The sequence below is a fragment of the Pogoniulus pusillus genome, chromosome 15 (assembly GCF_015220805.1).
Source record: "Pogoniulus pusillus isolate bPogPus1 chromosome 15, bPogPus1.pri, whole genome shotgun sequence".
In the NCBI taxonomy this organism is placed as follows: Eukaryota; Metazoa; Chordata; class Aves; order Piciformes; family Lybiidae; genus Pogoniulus; species Pogoniulus pusillus.
The window spans coordinates 4063649-4080919 of record NC_087278.1 but is presented as its reverse complement, the minus strand read 5'-3'; the positions used below and the strand labels follow the sequence as shown (position 1 = coordinate 4080919).

The 17271-nt window shown below is 44.8% G+C and overlaps 1 protein-coding gene across 19 annotated transcripts in view; it reads left to right on the top strand.

Annotated features, from left to right (window-relative positions):
- ANKS1B (ankyrin repeat and sterile alpha motif domain containing 1B) overlaps positions 1–17271 on the top strand; it is a 449942-nt gene that overhangs the window by 389524 nt on the left and 43147 nt on the right. For 7 of the 19 annotated variants that reach the window (XM_064154982.1, XM_064154981.1, XM_064154984.1 and 4 more), the window contains 3 exons: positions 2160–2339; positions 14530–14607; positions 17147–17221. In XM_064154982.1, coding sequence (XP_064011052.1) covers positions 2160–2339; positions 14530–14607; positions 17147–17221 — 333 coding nt within the window. The remainder of the gene's footprint in view (positions 1–2159; positions 2340–14529; positions 14608–17146; positions 17222–17271) is intronic. The other 12 variants (XM_064154986.1, XM_064154988.1, XM_064154996.1 and 9 more) reach the window with 4 other exon arrangements.

Below are 17271 nucleotides of genomic sequence, written 5' to 3'. Positions count from 1 at the left end.
AATCTCAGTTAATTAAAAGTTGGTAAGCAGCTAAAGATCCCTGATTTTAGTCAGCTGATGTGGAAAATACTAATCTGTTATTGTGGTTATAAAGAACAATGTCATGTAGGCTCCTATGTTTCAAATGCTACCATCATAGAATCAGCCAGGTTGGAAGAGACCTCCAAGCTCATCCAGGCCAACCTAGCACCCAACCCTAGCCAATCAACCAGACCATGGCACTGAGTGCCTCATCCAGGCTTTAAGATGTTACTGTCACTTGAATGCATGGAGAGAACTGCAACTTTTCCTCTCTGTTTGGAAGAGATTGCAGCTTTCTGATTTCTTACAAGGATCTCGTTTCTTACACCTTGATGCTTCTCAGGATTAGATTTACTTCAGTGTAATGATGCATGAAACACATCCACTTTAGTTCTTCCTCTAAGTAAAAAGGCAGGGGAGTTGCACACTATGTACACTAGAGCAGGTTTTTGCTTCCTCTAATGTCTTCAAGCCCCTTCTTGTTATTGCAATACAGTATTAGAACAACAGGTAATTCGGATAAGCTCTGCACTGTGCAAGCACTCTACTGAGTGCATTCTGCTTCCAGGTAACTTATTATCAGAGAAATCTCTAGTGTAAGGTAAATTGAAGTCAGTAAGTTAGATCATGAGAGACAAGCATGTTTCCCACCCAGCTGCTATGACAGTGTTTTCCAGCCTGCGCTGGAGTGGTGTGTGCTGCAGATGGGCTGGTCAGCACACTGTAGCTCTGCTGCTGATTGCAATCTCCAAGGCAGTGTGGAGTGGTGGAGCTGGGCACTAATGCCTGTAATTGATGTTTAATCAAGTGATGTCATAGAATCATAGAATGTCAGGGGCTGGAAGGGACCTCCAAAGATCATTTGGTCCAGCCACCCTGCCAGGGTCACCTAGAGCAGATCACACTGAAACACATCCAGGTTATGTCCAGAGAGGGAGACTGCACAGCCTCCCTGGGCAGCCTATTCCAGTGCTCTGTCACCCTCACAGGGAAAAAAAATTTTCCTTAGGTTCACATGAAACCTTTTATGCCAACTTCCACCCATAATCACCCCAAATCATACAACTGCTTTGATTGGAAAAGACCTTTGAGATCGAGTTCAACTCACATGTGGATGGGAAAAGGTCTTTCCAAACATAAACACTGTGGCTGTCTGGGCTGTGTGGTGGCAGCTCTTGCTAAAGAGGACATGTTTAGCTGTTTATTTGATAGAGTTCATGTATCAATTTGCTGTTGGATTTGCAAACTGCCTGCTACAAGGTCACAGTTCAGCACAGATGACAAGAAAGGCCTGGCAAAAGATTTGTGCTCTGCTGCTTTCATGCATTCTAGGAGTTGTTGCTTAGCTTGTTTCTGATATCAAGTACTTGGAGTTTAAAGGATGTTCTGCAGGACCTATACACATTGCAATCACAGAGTCTATGTTGTGTGCACATTCATGCAGTTCTTTTGTCCAGCAAGAGATGCTGCTAGAGTTCAAATCCCTTTCACTGCTTCGAGTGCCTGCAGCGAAGTGGTGAAAATGTAGTTCAGCTGACAAATAGTAAGTCCTAAATCACGACTTCATTTGGGTCCTGACAAGAAGTAACTCACTGTTTTATCTCTAGCAGTCCTAGAAGGGAGGATAAAATCACAGAATCAGTCAGGGTTGGAAGGGACCACAAGGATCATCTAATTCCAACCCCCTGTCCTCCATGGGCAGGGACACCTCATACTAGATCAGGCTGTCCAGAGTCTCATCCAGCCTGGCCTTAAACACCTACAGGGAGAGGGCTTCCACCACCTCCCTGGGCAACCTGTTCCAGGCTCTCACCACCCTCATGGTGAAAAACTTCTTCCTAACATCCAGTCTGAATCTACTCATTTCTAGCTTTGTTCCATTCCCCCTAGTTCTATATATTAAATAAAGAGAGGGAATTTGCCACGGGTTCATGTAAATAGTGAATTATTTTTCCTTCCAGATGGACTCTCTGCACCTTAGGTAGCAAATCTCAAAAGTTCATCCCCAGTAACCTCTACTTCAGGAATTGTTCCTTTATTCTTTTTGAGTAATTCAAATACACTTTCAAGTGTGTGGTTTGAAGTTGGCAATATTACTGTTCTTCTTAAGCTCAATTTTTCTTTCTCTCTCTCTCCAGGAACCCAGTGGTAACCACACTCCTCCTCAGTTGTCTCCATCACTTAGCCAAAGCACTTTCACTACTGGTGGCTCCCTGGACGTTCCCCACATTATCATGCAGGGTGATGCAAGAAGAAGAAGAAATGAGAACTACTTTGATGATATTCCCCGGTCAAAGCTGGAGAGGCAGATGGCACAGGTAGGGTTAATACGATGCCGTTAAAAGCCTGCACCTTGCTGCAGTTGGTTACAGAACTAATCCTAACCATAAGTGTACATGAAGGCTGAACTCTGACCTACAAAGATGGCCAGTTTTTCCAAGCTGACTGTTCCAGTTCTCTGGAATAGAATCTATAGTATAGGTTGGTGTGCAGCTTCTCCTAAGAGGCAGAGTTTTGGGGGTGCCTGCAGACTGAGACGAAGGTGCCTCCTGCACAGCAGGGCGTGCAGGCTGCCACTGGCACTGAATCTGCCTCTTGTTTCGGCAAGAAAGTGCAGATTCCTCTGTTTTTGAGAAACCTAGATAAAAATAAGCTGACAACAGCTCACTTCCAGAAACTGAGAGGACTTGGGGAGTGGCAACTGCTGCATTTATTAGTGGAGGGTGTCAGAATTCTGCTAAACTTTGTGACCCACGGATGTAGCCTGAGCGTTTAAGAAAAGCTTTAACTGTGCAACATCTCATTTGAGCATCACAACAGCACTAGACTTAACTGGATGTTAAAGCAAACTATTCATGTAAGAAAGCCTTAATTAGCCTACATCTCTATTTTTTTTCACCCAGTGACAGTGAGAGTAGTGCTAATTTGATGTCACATAGGTTGATCAGAGTGTTTGTTGTCTTGTAGCATTCTAAAGGGCAGTAAAGTTAAGCTTGAGCAGCCTGGCAGTTAAAATGCTTTAGGATGAACTCAGCTGTTTTTTTGCTGGTAGATACAATATAAACCAGGCAGGTCTTAAGCCATGCAGTTCTTCACAATGCATGTTGGGACCAGGGCTTTGACTTGCCATCAGAAGCAGATGGGCAGCCAGTGCGGTTCCTGGAGCGACTCACTCCACGAAGGAGCAGGTTGCTGCATGAGGCTTCCCAGTGATTCTCTCTGCTGCCACAGCCCAGAATAGAGCTTCTATCCAAAATTCAGCCTCAAAATGGAAACAGCTATGCAAATAACTATGTTATGGTTAACATAATGAACAAAAAGGCTGCAGTCTCTCAGCTAATTGCATGAACCAGAAGTTGTAATTAAATAAACAAGCAAAACAAGGTGCTGCTGTTACCTGGGAACACAGAAACAAATTGAATTCCATTTGTTCAGAGAACATTTCTAGAGAAGTGAAATTGCATTTGGTTGGGTGGGGCTGCTTCCCTGCCTTTTTTTTTTATCCCTGCCTTTTTTCTTTTTGTTTTAATCTCCTAATTTTCTGCTGTATAATCTTATTGCACAGAATTAAGGGGAAAGTTGCCTAGTGGATGAGGTTGTTTTCAAACCAACATCTGCTGGGCTTTAGTGGCAAGTTAAAGACTGAGCTGAAATCCAGCAAGGAAAAGCCCAGTTCTTAACATGAAAATACTTCTTTGAAGGTCATGAAATTTAGGTGTTTGAGCATGAAATACACACTTGCTCACAGCTGAGGCCACTGGTTCATCGACTTAGTTCATTTTATCACTTGGTTCACAAATCCCTATTCTCACTTCTACTTTTAGTCACTAACACTGAAGAAGAAAAACAAACCCAAAACAACCTAAAAAAAAACCCATGCTAACAATTCTTTCTATCTCCTTTTCACTCTTTCCTTTGCCTGTTTGAACTCTTGATATTCCCAAGAGATACGACACGCTCTCATACATGACACCTGGAGATTTTCCTTGGACTGTTAATTGCTTTGCCACAAGAACTGTGATGTATTTCATGCCCAAAGAGAAAAGTGAGCAGATAGTTCTTGCAGCACTCCAGACCACTTTAAAACCAATTAAGTGCTGGGATTTTCTTTTTAGTGAGAGTGTGTACCCACTGAATGAATGACTTCAGTGCCTTCTCTCTCACTTTCACTGTGGAACATAGCAGTCATCCTTTGGAACTCCAAAGGGGATAATGGATTCAAGTGAAATCCATGATCTATTTTCTTGTTTGGAGTCTTTCTCAGCTCTACCTCCAAATTCTGCCCTCCTGATGGATGTAAAATTCTCTTTGACTTTAGTGGGAAAGTCAATGACTCCCTCTGGCAATCATTCTCACTAAATTGGACTCACCCCATTAAGAGGTTAATCAGGGAATTCTTCAACCATTCTAGCCTCAAAAGAGATTTTTACATTTTTTTCCTCCTTGCAATATATGCTCTGCTACAATGAATTAGATTTCCTTCAGTCCTTTTCCCCTTTGAAATTAAAGGAAAATATAATTGTTTCTGGAAAATGAAGGTGATGCAACTGACTCCTAACATAAAACTTCTGCTCCACTTACTTCTTTATCTGTCTGTTCAGCCTAGTAACCTCATCCTTGCAGTTTGCAGGTTCCTTTGACTTATGTCAGATCAGCAACCACCTGTGAGCTGATACCAGGCCAGCTTTCCAGCTAGGAGACTTTTCATAAACAGAATGATCTAGAGGAATCATTGGAATTGCTTGGAGGATATTCTTTGTCTTTCGCCTTTCTTTGCTAGACTGTTTGCATGCTGCTGTTTGAATCTGCATGGATGCTGTGGCAGAAAGACATGCCTAAAGATGTCTTTGGTGCTGTGGGGTTTGGAAGGGGGTTTAGGTGTGTTTTTGATGATATGACTGAGTTGTTTGATGGCCTTGAAGGAAGAGGGCAATGTGGTATTGAAAGTTGAATACCTTGAATAAATGACCTTGCTTTCATGAACTTGATTTTATTTCAGACATGCTAGGATAAGACTGTTTACAGCCTCGATGAAAAAGCTAAAATAGGAAGGTCTGTTGGAAAAAATGCTGGCATCTGATGTTTCCATCTTCACTAGGGCTTGTTTTCTCTAAACTCTTAGATGGAAGTTGTTAGGAGGGCTGATCTTTGCATCAGATATCAAACAGTGTTTGTTAAAACAATGAGCATGTCAATTTAAATCTTTTTTTCCTTTGATCTCCTAAATGGGTTTAAACAAATCTCTGAACCGTAATCAAATCTGCTTGTAAGTAGTACAACACTTTGTTTCCTAGAGGAAACACTGATTTACATCTACTTAATGTGGGTGGTTTTGTCTCCAGGCCAGTGTGTACCTTCATTCACAGTTCCCTAGCAGCCTGTTTGCGACCTAAGAGGGGAAAATCCTGATATAAACAATGGGTTTAACCAGTTTAGATTCCCCACTGGAACAGTTTTGGTCATTCAATTCTCTAGTTGGTTTTCCAGCTTTAAAAGCTCTTTGATATCTGGTTAGATAAATCACAACTGCCAAGAAGATAATACAGAAGGTTGTGAGATTATTTGTTTTCCAAAGGGAGAAAAGAAAACATCCAGAAAGGACTGACTCATCTGAGTCATCTTGAACTGTGGTTGTTGGATTCTAAGCCTGCAAACTCTGTTGATCAGTGTGGTCAAATTATTGTAGTTCAGAAAAACTGAGGTTGCTCTTAAGGTTGCCTACACTTTTAAAATAGAAGCGAAATCATCCAGGCAAAGCCTGAGGACTTTGGAACCAAAATCAGTAGGATTGAGCTCTTCAATCACCCCTGAACTCATGGACAGGGCAAGTATGTCTTTGTGAGGGAAAGGGAGGCAGGGTTAAAAGGAAGCATAGCCAAGTTCATTGAATTACACCAATTCAAACGTCAGGTCTTTAGGATTGGTTAATTCTCCAGGCAGCAGAGAGATGTTCTGGTACTAGCTGCAAGCACATCCCACACTGCTAGCCCCGAGGCTGCTGCTGTTTATTGCTCCAGGCAGTGACATGTGCTGCTTTCAGCCACCATGGTCCATAAGAGCTCTTGCCGTGGTGGTCAGAGCCCTGCCCCGAGCAGCCTCCCCACAGCAGGGAGGGCTGGGAGCGGCGCTGCCCACGCTGCTCCTGGCAGCAGCGGAGCTGGGTCAGGCATCACCCCGCTGCTGACGCATACACTCCCCGCAGAGCTGAACCTGTGGTGCATCCCGAGATGGGAGAGGTCTGTCGTTTCTGGAGGTGGTGGGTGGATGCCTCCTTAGGGCTCTGGGGAAAGCTCCAGGCTGTGTGCCTCTGGGAGAGAAAAAAACTGGTGGTGAGTCAGTAAGCTTGCTGGTAGGACAAACCCAGTCATGGCCACCCATATGGAGGGCACCCCAGTGGGCCATGATGGAAGGAAGAGAATCCTTTAAGATCTCAGGGAGCTGGAAAAACGTACTCACAGAGGCTGGCAGGAGAAGTGCTTTCCCAGAGATGCTTTGCTTTTGAAAGCCTTGCTGGCTTCTTCAGTCCTGTGGTCTGAGTGGGGGCTTCTACTATTTCTTTCTCTAATTCTTCTCTGAAACACAGGACATCAGGACTGTGTCCAGTTTTGGTGCCTCCAGCACCATCAAACTTGTTGGAGTGGGTCCAGAGGAGGACACAAAGATGATCAGAGGGCTGGAGCAGCTCTGCTGTGTGGACAGGCTGAGAGAGTTTGGTCTGTTTAGCCTGGAGAAGAGAAGGCTCTGGGGAGACCTTAGAAGTGGCATTGCAATAGGTGAAGATAGCCTTTTACAAAGGCTTGTAGCAATAGGATGAGAGAGAATGGGTTGGACCTTGAGGAAGGTAGATTTAGATGGGATATTAGGAAGAAATTCTTTACAGAGAGGGTGCTGAGACACTGGCACAGGTTGCCCAGGGAGGTTGTGGATGCCCCCTCCCTGGAGGTGTTCAAGGCCAGGTTGGATAGGGCCTTGAACAGCCTATTCTGGTGGAAGGTGTAGAACACCCATGGCATGGGGTTTGGAACTGGATGATCTTTAAGGTCCCTTCCAACCCAAGCCATTCTGTGCTTGTATGATAAGTTAAATGTAAGGTCATTGTGATGACTGTGTAGTAAGTTTGAAGTAAAGCTACCTCAAGCTAACAGCCTCAAGTTGTGCCAAGGGAGGTTCATGTTGGATATTAGGGAAAAAAACTTCACAGAAAGGGTTATGAGGCATTGGAACAGGCTGCTCAGGGAGGACCACACCTTGAGTACTGTGTCCAGTTCTGGGCCCCCCAGTTTAGGAGGGACATTGAGATGCTTGAGCGTGTCCAGAGAAGGGCGACGAGGCTGGGGAGAGGCCTCGAGCACAGCCCTACGAGGAGAGGCTGAGGGAGCTGGGATTGGTTAGCCTGGAGAAGAGGAGGCTCAGGGGAGACCTTATTGCTGTGGTAAAGGGTTGGACTTGATGGTCTGTGAGGTCTCTTCCAACCCTGATAATACTGTGATACTGTGATACTATCCCCAGAGGCTTTTAACAGATGCATGGATATGGTGCTTTGGGATATGTTCTAGTGGTAGTAGTTTAGTAGTGGTAGTGGGACTGTGAGCTCTAGGCAAGCTGTTGGACTTGATGCTCTCAGAGGTCTCTTCCAACCTCAACAGTTCTATGATTTGTTGGCATTCTGCCTTTTAACATTATTTTGCAGGTCTTAATAATTCATTGCAAGATTAGGATCCATGTGCAGGAGATGGTCATTTAAATGGGGTTAGTACCAGAGGTCTTTTATCTACAACAGAGAAATGGAATAACAACAAGAGCCAGTTTTTTGTAGAGGCAGGTTTGTAGGAAAATGGAGAAACAATTTTGCTGCTTTCTGAAGTTAAAAACTTCAACTCAGTAATGTATTCCAGATGTTTCACTGATACTAATGCCAGTGCACCATGGGGCTATCTGCTTTCAAATCATGTACTTTCCCTTTTACAGGTAAGAAAATCAAGGTACAGGAAGGCTCTAGGCAGCCTAAGACAACACTGAAAGTTTTGAAGGAGGTTTAGGTGTTGTCTGCCCCCTCTACACTTTGGAAAATCACCCAGACTAGACTCAGCTGCTGGGAATTGAATGAATGAAGCTTTATATTTACAGCTTAGCACAATAGACAAGCAGATAATTACACTATATATACAGCTATAGACAGAAATAGACAAGTTAACAAGTAACACAGAAACATAACAGCCTTCCCAGAAACCATAGTCCCCAGGAGGGGCTCTCAACCATCCTTCTACCTTCTTCCCACCCCTCTACCTTATCCCAGACTTTGCCTTATGCTCAAGGTAGTTTGGAGGGTTGGCCACGGGGGTTAGGAAGCAGTCAGGCAGGTTATAGAGAGAGAAGTGCAGCCCAAAAAGCCCAGAGAGAGAAACTCCCTTATCTATGTTTATGTTCTTGTTCTTCTACATCTCAGCAAGCCTATGAGTGCAGTAGACATCAGCATTGTTTCCTTTTCCCAGCCTATCATCTAATTCTTCTCCCCAAAATATCCCAGCTGGGCTCAAACTAGCACAGTGCTTCTGCTTTTTAATGTGGAAAGCTGACTGAACTCTGAAGACCTTCAATTTGGCATCAGAAGAAAAATGCTTCACCAAATCTATTTTTTGTTGCATGAGACAGAAGTCACTGACAGTTGTCTTGAATTCAGAGAGATCTCAATGCCATCCAGGGCTCTATCTCAGCCAACTTCCATCAGCAAATCCCTCGAGCATTGTGTATTAAATGGCTAAGTGAACTGATCAAGGCAGTATGAGAAATCTCAGCCATTTCTGCCTGAAACATGCAATTATTTTTTTGGAGGAATGGTAAAGATGCTCTAGCATTGCAGAACTGAAGTCATGGGATGTGGATCATACCTACATGCTGCTTCAGCATATGAAATTGAGGAAGCTGCTTCTATATTTGGTATTAATGATCCAAACCAAAGCCATAAATACTCCAGCAAGAAGAGGACAGATGTTCTTTCGAGATGGGGACAGATGTTCTTTATTAATTTATTGTTTTTCACACTCAGCCTTATGAGCTAAAGCTTTACATTGTATGAAAAATGGAGAGGAGAAGGTACTTTCTGCTGTCAGATAAACTGTTCTTCTCGAAAAGCTGAGTATTTCAGGGTGATAGCTGAATTTTAAGTTTCAGCATTTACATTTTTGAGCTGCTGGAAAAAGGTTGTACTGAGAGTGTGGGAACTCTTCAGAAAGAGCCCTCTTTTCTCTCTCTCTTCTTGCTCTCTCTCTCTTTTCTCTCTCTCTTTTCTCTCTCTCTCTTTTCTCTCTCTCTCTTTTCTCTCTCTCTTTTCTCTCTCTCTTTTCTCTCTCTCTTTTCTCTCTCTCTTTTCTCTCTCTCTCTTTTCTCTCTCTCTCTTTTCTCTCTCTCTCTTTTCTCTCTCCTCTCTCTCTTTTCTCTCTCCTCTCTCTCCCTCTTTTCTCCCTCTTTTCTCCCTCTTTTCTCCCTCTTTTCTCCCTCTTTTCTCCCTCTTTTCTCCCTCTTTTCTCCCTCTTTTCTCCCTCTTTTCTCCCTCTTTTCTCCCTCTTTTCTCCCTCTTTTCTCCCTCTTTTCTCCCTCTTTTCTCCCTCTTTTCTCCCTCTTTTCTCCCTCTTTTCTCCCTCTTTTCTCCCTCTTTTCTCCCTCTTTTCTCCCTCTTTTCTCCCTCTTTTCTCCCTCTTTTCTCCCTCTTTTCTCCCTCTTTTCTCCCTCTTTTCTCCCTCTTTTCTCCCTCTTTTCTCCCTCTTTTCTCCCTCTTTTCTCCCTCTTCTCTCCCTCTTCTCTCCCTCTTCTCCCCCTCTTCTCTCCCTCTTCTCTCCCTCTTCTCTCCCTCTTCTCTCCCTCTTCTCTCCCCCTTCCCCCCTCTTCTCTCCCTCTTCTCTCCCTCTTCTCTCCCTCTTCTCTCCCTCTTCTCTCCCTCTTCTCTCCCTCTTCTCTCCCTCTTCTCTCCCTCTTTTCTCCCTCTTCTCTCCCTCTTCTCTCCCTCTTCTCTCCCTCTTCTCTCCCTCTTCTCTCCCTCTTCTCTCCCTCTTCTCTCCCTCTTCTCTCCCTCTTCTCTCCCTCTTCTCTCCCTCTTCTCTCCCTCTTCTCTCCCTCTTCTCTCCCTCTTCTCTCCCTCTTTTCTCCCTCTTCTCTCCCTCTTCTCTCCCTCTTCTCTCCCTCTTCTCTCCCTCTTCTCTCCCTCTTCTCTCCCTCTTCTCTCCCTCTTCTCTCCCTCGTCTCTCCCTCTTCTCTCCCTCGTCTCTCCCTCGTCTCTCCCTCGTCTCTCCCTCGTCTCTCCCTCGTCTCTCCCTCGTCTCTCCCTCGTCTCTCCCTCGTCTCTCCCTCGTCTCTCCCTCGTCTCTCCCTCGTCTCTCCCTCGTCTCTCCCTCGTCTCTCCCTCGTCTCTCCCTCGTCTCTCCCTCGTCTCTCCCTCGTCTCTCCCTCGTCTCTCCCTCGTCTCTCCCTCTTCTCTCCCTCTTCTCTCCCTCTTCTCTCCCTCTTCCCCCCTCCCTCTTTTTCCCCCTCCCTTTCCTCTCTCCTTTCTCGTTTCTCTTTTATTTTCTCTTTTTTTCCTGCTTTTATCACTTTTTTCTCCCTCTTTTTTTTTGTTGCTGCTTTTTTTTTCTCTCTCTCTTTTTTCCCTCTTTTTTTTCTTCCTTTTTTTTTTTTTTTTTTTTTTTTTTAGATACCTGTACCTAATGCTTAGAAATGAAAGTCTTGTAATCTTTACTAGTGCCCTGTGCCCAGAAGTTTATATCCTTTATGCAAGGTTAAAAAGCTGGGGGGTGCTTGTAGCTGGCAGCATCAGCAGAAGGGGAGCCATCAATCAGAAGAGACTTGTCTGCTCATCCCAGATTGTGGGGCTGGAACTGTGGCTGTAAAGCTGCACCTCCAGGAGCAGGGCAGGGCAGCCATAGCCTTAGCAAACCTCTGGGATGACCCTGAGTCAGTCCTCCCCAGCAGGAACCCAACTCCTGTGTTGCTGGATCAAAACCAAATGAAAACTGCCTATCAGAGATCTCCATCATCTCAAGAAGGGTGTTGGCTGGTGGAGAGAGAAGCACAAATGTGTTAGTCTTTGCTCATCAGTTCAAAGTGTGCAGTGTCCCTGCAGGGAGCAGGAGGTGGAGATGTGTGGGACCTAGAGCACTGACCCTGGCCTGGGAGGAAGCTTTGCTTCTTGCCCTGCCATAGGCTGGAGGGGACAGGTTCTGCAGACTCACCGTGATCCTGGGCCAGTGATCTCTCTTCTCAGGGTGTCCTTGCAGTGACATTCACCTTCTTGTGCAACCTGACTGTGTGCAGTGAGCTGAAGCATGGTGTCACTGCTCATGCCTGTCACCCCCTGCCTTCCTGCCTGCCTGCAAGGAAGCCCTTCCAAGCTGGATGCTGATTTTCTAGAAACCTTCACATCAAGTATTTTTGGGAGAAGCAGGAGAAATACAGCAGTGCAAAACATGTTCTACTAAGGAATGTTCTTTCTCATTTCTGCTCCTCTGAAAGCAACACTAATTTCAGCTCTGACTCTCCATCTCCAAAGATCTTGTCTCTGAAGGAGGATCTGTGATAATTCTCACCGGTGAGACAGACTCTCCCCAGAGCTCTCTGAGCGTTCTGAGGAGCAACATCTTTTGAGATGCCACAACTGCTCTCCCACAGCCCTCAAGCATTTGAAATGATGATTACAAAAGGGGCCAGACAGCCCTGCTCAGCCAGTTGTCGTTTGTTGCTTTCAGCTGTTGCACCTTTAAAGATTGTTCCCCGTGCTAGGAGTGATTTTTCTGGGATCTGATCCAAAACTCTCATTTCCAGAGCTAGACTGAGCTAAAGTTAGCAAGTTACTGCTAGATTATGTGCATCAGAGGGAGCAGGATTTGCTGCTGTTCCTCTCATTCCCTTCTGTGCTTCTCTGGGGCTGCAGTGCCAGGAGATAGGAGCGGTTTCCCAAGGCACAGAGGGAGAGGTGGCGGGGGAATAAGCCTGGAGGTTGTGTTCAGCAGCTTCTCTTCTTCCTGCGCACCAGCTCTACCACATGGAAATGAGAGAGAGCAAGCACAAGCCTTGCAGGGAGAGCTGAGGGCAGCAGAAGACCAGGAGTCACCAACAAACCTCTCAGACCAGCTCAGGGGTGAACAGACCCTAGGGGTCCATGCTTACTTAAGCAGGGCCATGCCCTGCTGTTTTCTGGATCGTTGATGACACTTTCTGCTGGATTTCCTGAGTGCCTCCATCCTCCTTGAAGTGCAGTGGCTAAAAGTGCATGCCACCCATGTGAGACCTCACACGTAGCTGCCTCTCTTTGTGTCCTCTCCCCACCACCCTGTTAAATTACTCTCCTACTTTGTATTTTCATGTAGTTAATCTTACTTTCCCAAGGAGTACTCTTGTCTCACTGAATTTCATCTGGCTGCTTTCTGTCATGCAATCAAATCCATTTTCAGTTCTTGCCTCCTTTGCCCTGAAGAGAAAGTCCCTTACTCCTCAGACAGCCTGAGCTCTCCTCCAAGCCACAGCATGGAGCAGGTTGTTGCAGACTGCTCGTCCTGTTCCAGTCTGCTTGTGCCTGAACACCAATAATTACTCTTTAACTGTACTTTTCACCTCCTTGTCCATTCTGAGTGAAGCTAGGTTGTGTATGGAGCATATCACACATCACCACATCAGAGTCCAAGTCCTTTGGGCTCTCTTTGCTGATGGTAGTCAGCCACTTTTCCAACAAAGGGGATTCATATTGAGCAGCTTCATTATAAACATCTCAACTTTTTCTTGGCCCGCAGAAGCTCCATCAGGTAACACAAGGCAGTTGAAACTGCACTTTTTGTCTTCACTAATATATATATATAGACAGGGATAAACACATACTCTTGGGTTTATTTCAGATGGCCAGGAGCAATATCAGAAGGTCTCACAGGCCATGAGGACAGACAAGAGGATGGTGAATGGATTTTTAAACAACTTTTCTAAGTAACTTGCTGGTCCCTTCCATTAGGCTGCCTGTAGCTTTTTGTATCTTTTTTTTTTTTCCTATCTTAAATATGTTTTAAACCCTTCTTAGGTCCTTTCATTATTTTCTATGACTTTCCAAGGATAATGCCTCCTAGTTTGGGTCTGTGAACATCTCCTGAAGTGCCACTGAATGAATTTCATTAAGTTATGCTGAATGCATCAAGACTCAAGTTCACCAAGCCATTTTGCCTTCTTACATAGGCTGCCCAGGTATTCTTTTCATAGAATCATAGAATCAACCAGGTTGGAAGAGACCTCCAAGATCAGCCAGGCCAACCTAGCACCCAGCCCTAGCCAATCAACCAGACCATGGCACCAAGTGCCTCATCCAGGCTTTTCTTGAACACCTCCTGGGATGACAACTCCACCACCTCCCTGGGTAGCCCGTTCCAATGGCAAATCACTCTCTGGCAAGAACTTCCTCCTCAAAGGAAGTTCTGTTGCTTAACCCTTTCTTCTCCTTAGAAAGTACATAATTTCCATGATCAATTTACTGGTTTGTCATCAATTTCAGTACAGTTCTTTTCTGTCTTATCTATCAGATCTTCCCTGTCTATAAGGAGAAAGCCTAAAGTAAGTTTTCCTTAGGCCATTTTGTTCACCTTGCGAAGCACTGAGTTGTCTCCAGCACAAGCCTCAACACTGAAGACCTCTGCATGTCTTGTCTTACAGTTGTTCTATTAAACATAAGAGCAGTTAGAAAGATTTGAAGCAGTAACATGGCTGGCTATTGGTGTTGTGATAACAGAGTCTTGTTGTGATATTACTTGGATGCATTTCTCCTTGGGGAGGAATAAGATAAGTGCATGTTTGGTGCATCAGCTAATGTTATTTTTTTCCTCCTTTACCATATTACTTAGGAAAATGTTCTTTGTTAAACTCTCTTTTTTTTTTCCACAGAACCTCTGTGTTGATGGCATAAAGTGCCCAAGTGTATTTGTGTTTATGATGGTGGAAGTGCATGCAAAAGTCAAATTCTTTTCCTTCTTTATGAGCTCAAAATTGTCAGTGTTAGAAACCTAATCCCGATTCTCCCTCCTGCTGCCTATTTTCTGGCCTCAGATATCCCTTAACCTTTTTCCTTTCCTTGGTTCTTTCCCTTTTCAGCACAGGGATATGCAACTTAGAGTACATCTCCTGAGGATTTCATAATTCATTTAAAAATCTCAGCACTTTGAAGACATAAAATATGTATATAGTAAATGCTAAATATTTTTACAGTGGTGCAAGGAAGAGGTTGGTTTCCGAATTTGAATTCGTTGCCTGCCGTAATATTAATGCTCCTTCTGTGCTGCATTTTGGTACCTTAGTCAGACATTAATGAGTGCAGAACTGATAATGAGCTTTGCACTGCTGCCCTTCTGACAGGGCATTCATACAGTTATGGGCAATTCTCAGTCTCTGCTGGTCTGCTTGATTTATTATTAATTTAATCAATCGAGTCACCTATGTTTAAAGATGATTTAGCTTAAGCCTAGATCCTCCAAACCTTTAATTCTGCAGGTAGGTCTGTGTGATGGGGGCAGTTCACTTGAACAGTCCTTGGAGCAGAGACTTGGACCCAGATCTTGTTTCTCACAGGTGAGTGCTCCAAACATCTGCTTTTATGCACTCTTCTTTCTGGAAAGAGTTAAAGATAATAAGGAGGGCTTCCCTTCGTCCCTGGGAAGCGTTAAAGACAGCCTGTCTTCTGCTTTATCCTGTGAAAGAGGAGGGTGCAATACGTAGGTGTGAATTCCCTCAGTGAAAGAAAGGCATCAAACTGAGGGCTGCTAACGCTTGGGAGGAGGAGGATGCTGACCCCAGAGTTTGTGTTTGGGAGAGGAATAGCTGGGGAGGGAAAGGCAGAGCGGGTACCATCTGCATGTATAAGAAGAATTTGATGCCTTGCTCTTTTTGTTTAAGTGGAGCAGCTCAAAGCTTGCATACATGCTTCCTGCAGCGTGGTGGTGCCTGCTCCTAAGTCAGCACCAAAGCAGCTGGTAGATGTAGCTGCTGTGTTCCTGTGTTTAGGTGCTGCAGCATGGCAGGGCTGCTACTGCAGCAGCTCTGCTGGAGTAGCCTTGCACACCTCTGCTGCAGGGGACAGGTACCAGCTCCTGGCTGATCTGGCTCTACACCACTCCCAAGAGGCAAGCTCTTGGGAATGGTAGGAGTGAAGGCTGCACCTTTGTCTCCAGAATAGTAAGATGGTGAGAACCAGCTGTACAATGTGATGGTGTCACACTGACCCCATGCCACTGCTGGGGAGAAATCAGATGGCTGCTAGCATGTGACACCACACTGCCTTACCTTACTCCTTCAAGATCCTCAGCAAGTGTGTCCAAATAGTGCTGCAGTGTATTTTCTTGACCAGCAGATGCTTGGGAATGCCGCACCGGGCATACATAGACGTGCCTTCTGGCTTACCTTTCTCTTGAAAAGCAGAGGTGATCCTCCTGCCATGGATTCCCTTTCAGAAACCCCTTCAGGCAAAAAGAAAAATGTGTAGGCATCATGGTGCTGAGCATTGCCAGAGCACCCAGAAATCAATTTGCTTGACACACAGAAAAAGAGGCCATTAGTGCCCACTAGTGCAGTGTCCTCATACTGACACAGCAGAAGCAGCTGGAGCAGTATTTGCTGCTGGCCTTGCTCCGTGGGTGTGTGTTTGTCACATGGAGGAGGACTGGTTTGTAGCAGGTTGCAGAGGATGAAGTACAAAAGTGTGAAGGAGAATCAAAGTATTTGTTAGCTAATGCTGGCCAAGCATAGAGCTCTGCACACATGAAGCAAATAACTTCAAAAACAAGATGATGGAGAAGAAATGAACCAGATATGGGCAAGTTAAAGAGTTACTGAATTACTGAAGCTGGAGTAAAGGATGTGTGTGCCTGCATTTCAGAGCATGAGGGAAATAAGGGACAATTAGCAACATTAGGCAGACACCAGCCTGTCTGGCAGTGCTCAGTAGTCAGTCCAGAGGACGCCAGCCTGCCCTGACAGTAACCAGAAGGGATAACCTTGTCAGTCCCTAGCCAGGCAGCCAGGTTTCAGGCTATGCAAGGTAGGTAAGAGAGCAGGAGCCACGTTTCTAAGAAGAGTTGCACTTCTTTGAGTTGGTCTGAGCATCAGTGCAAAATCCCTGCTGCTGCTATTGACAAGAGCCAGCAATGCACATTCTTGCTGTTGATAAATTACTGATCTACGAAAACGTATTTGATGGATCTATTCTGGATGCTGCAGTTGCACTTTCCCTACGCATTTACTGCCTTTTGTTACTGCCTGCCAAAGGTACTGTGGGCAGATCTTACATATGATGCTTTGTTTTAGTTGCCTGGCTACTGTAAAATGTTAGCTGAGCTTTCGCTGAGGTGTCACAGATGCTTTCTTGATGAGTGTCCAAACAAGGAGATATGTACAAGATGCTGGTGAATGCTGTGCTTGCCTCGTTCTGTTGCTTCTGCAAGGAATGCTACCAAATGCTTACTTTGCTTGGCTACTACAGACTATCTGTACAACAGCTTAAAATGTAGACTGAAACCTTTCATTTACACAGCGAGGTCGTGGTTGGTACCAAAGGTAATATCTGTGTCTTTGTATGCAAAGGAACTGTTGTTGGAAGGAGATGGTGGGCAGCTGTTTCACTTAATTGCAATACATTCTTTCCTGGTAATTGTCACAAAGAAAACAGATTTTGCCTGTCAACTGCGCTGCCAGATTTTCCCCCTTCCTCTCTGCCTGTGAAAGTCTCCAACAGAGAGAGATTCAAATCTCACAACCGAATTGGGATGTTGACTTGAAACTTTTTCCCTGCCAAAAGTACCCAATATTTCTTCTGCTCTGTGCACTTTCTGTTTGTGCTTTGCACAACTCTTCTCACCTCACCACCACTTCTGACTAAATTGTTTTCTCCTACTCACAGTTTGAAACCTTTCCTAAAGCCTCTGAGTAAGCTATGTTTCCTTCCAAAAATATTTTGTCAGCAAACAAACAAATAAATAAGCAAATCGCTTTTAACAACTGTTTTACTTCCTCCTGTAATGTCATTGCAAGCCTTTTTGCTTAATTATTCTTGCCTCTTGGCAGTTGCGCTGCGTTAATATTGACAAGATGAGATGTAGTTTTCTGTTTATATTAGCAGTCCTCTGTCTGTGAGATCTGGAGCAACCAGAATGCAGGATATCCTTTCTCATCGATTCATCAGGTTCATAATGTAAGATACAGTGATAAATGGCTATGTTGTCCCTCTATGGATGTGCAGTC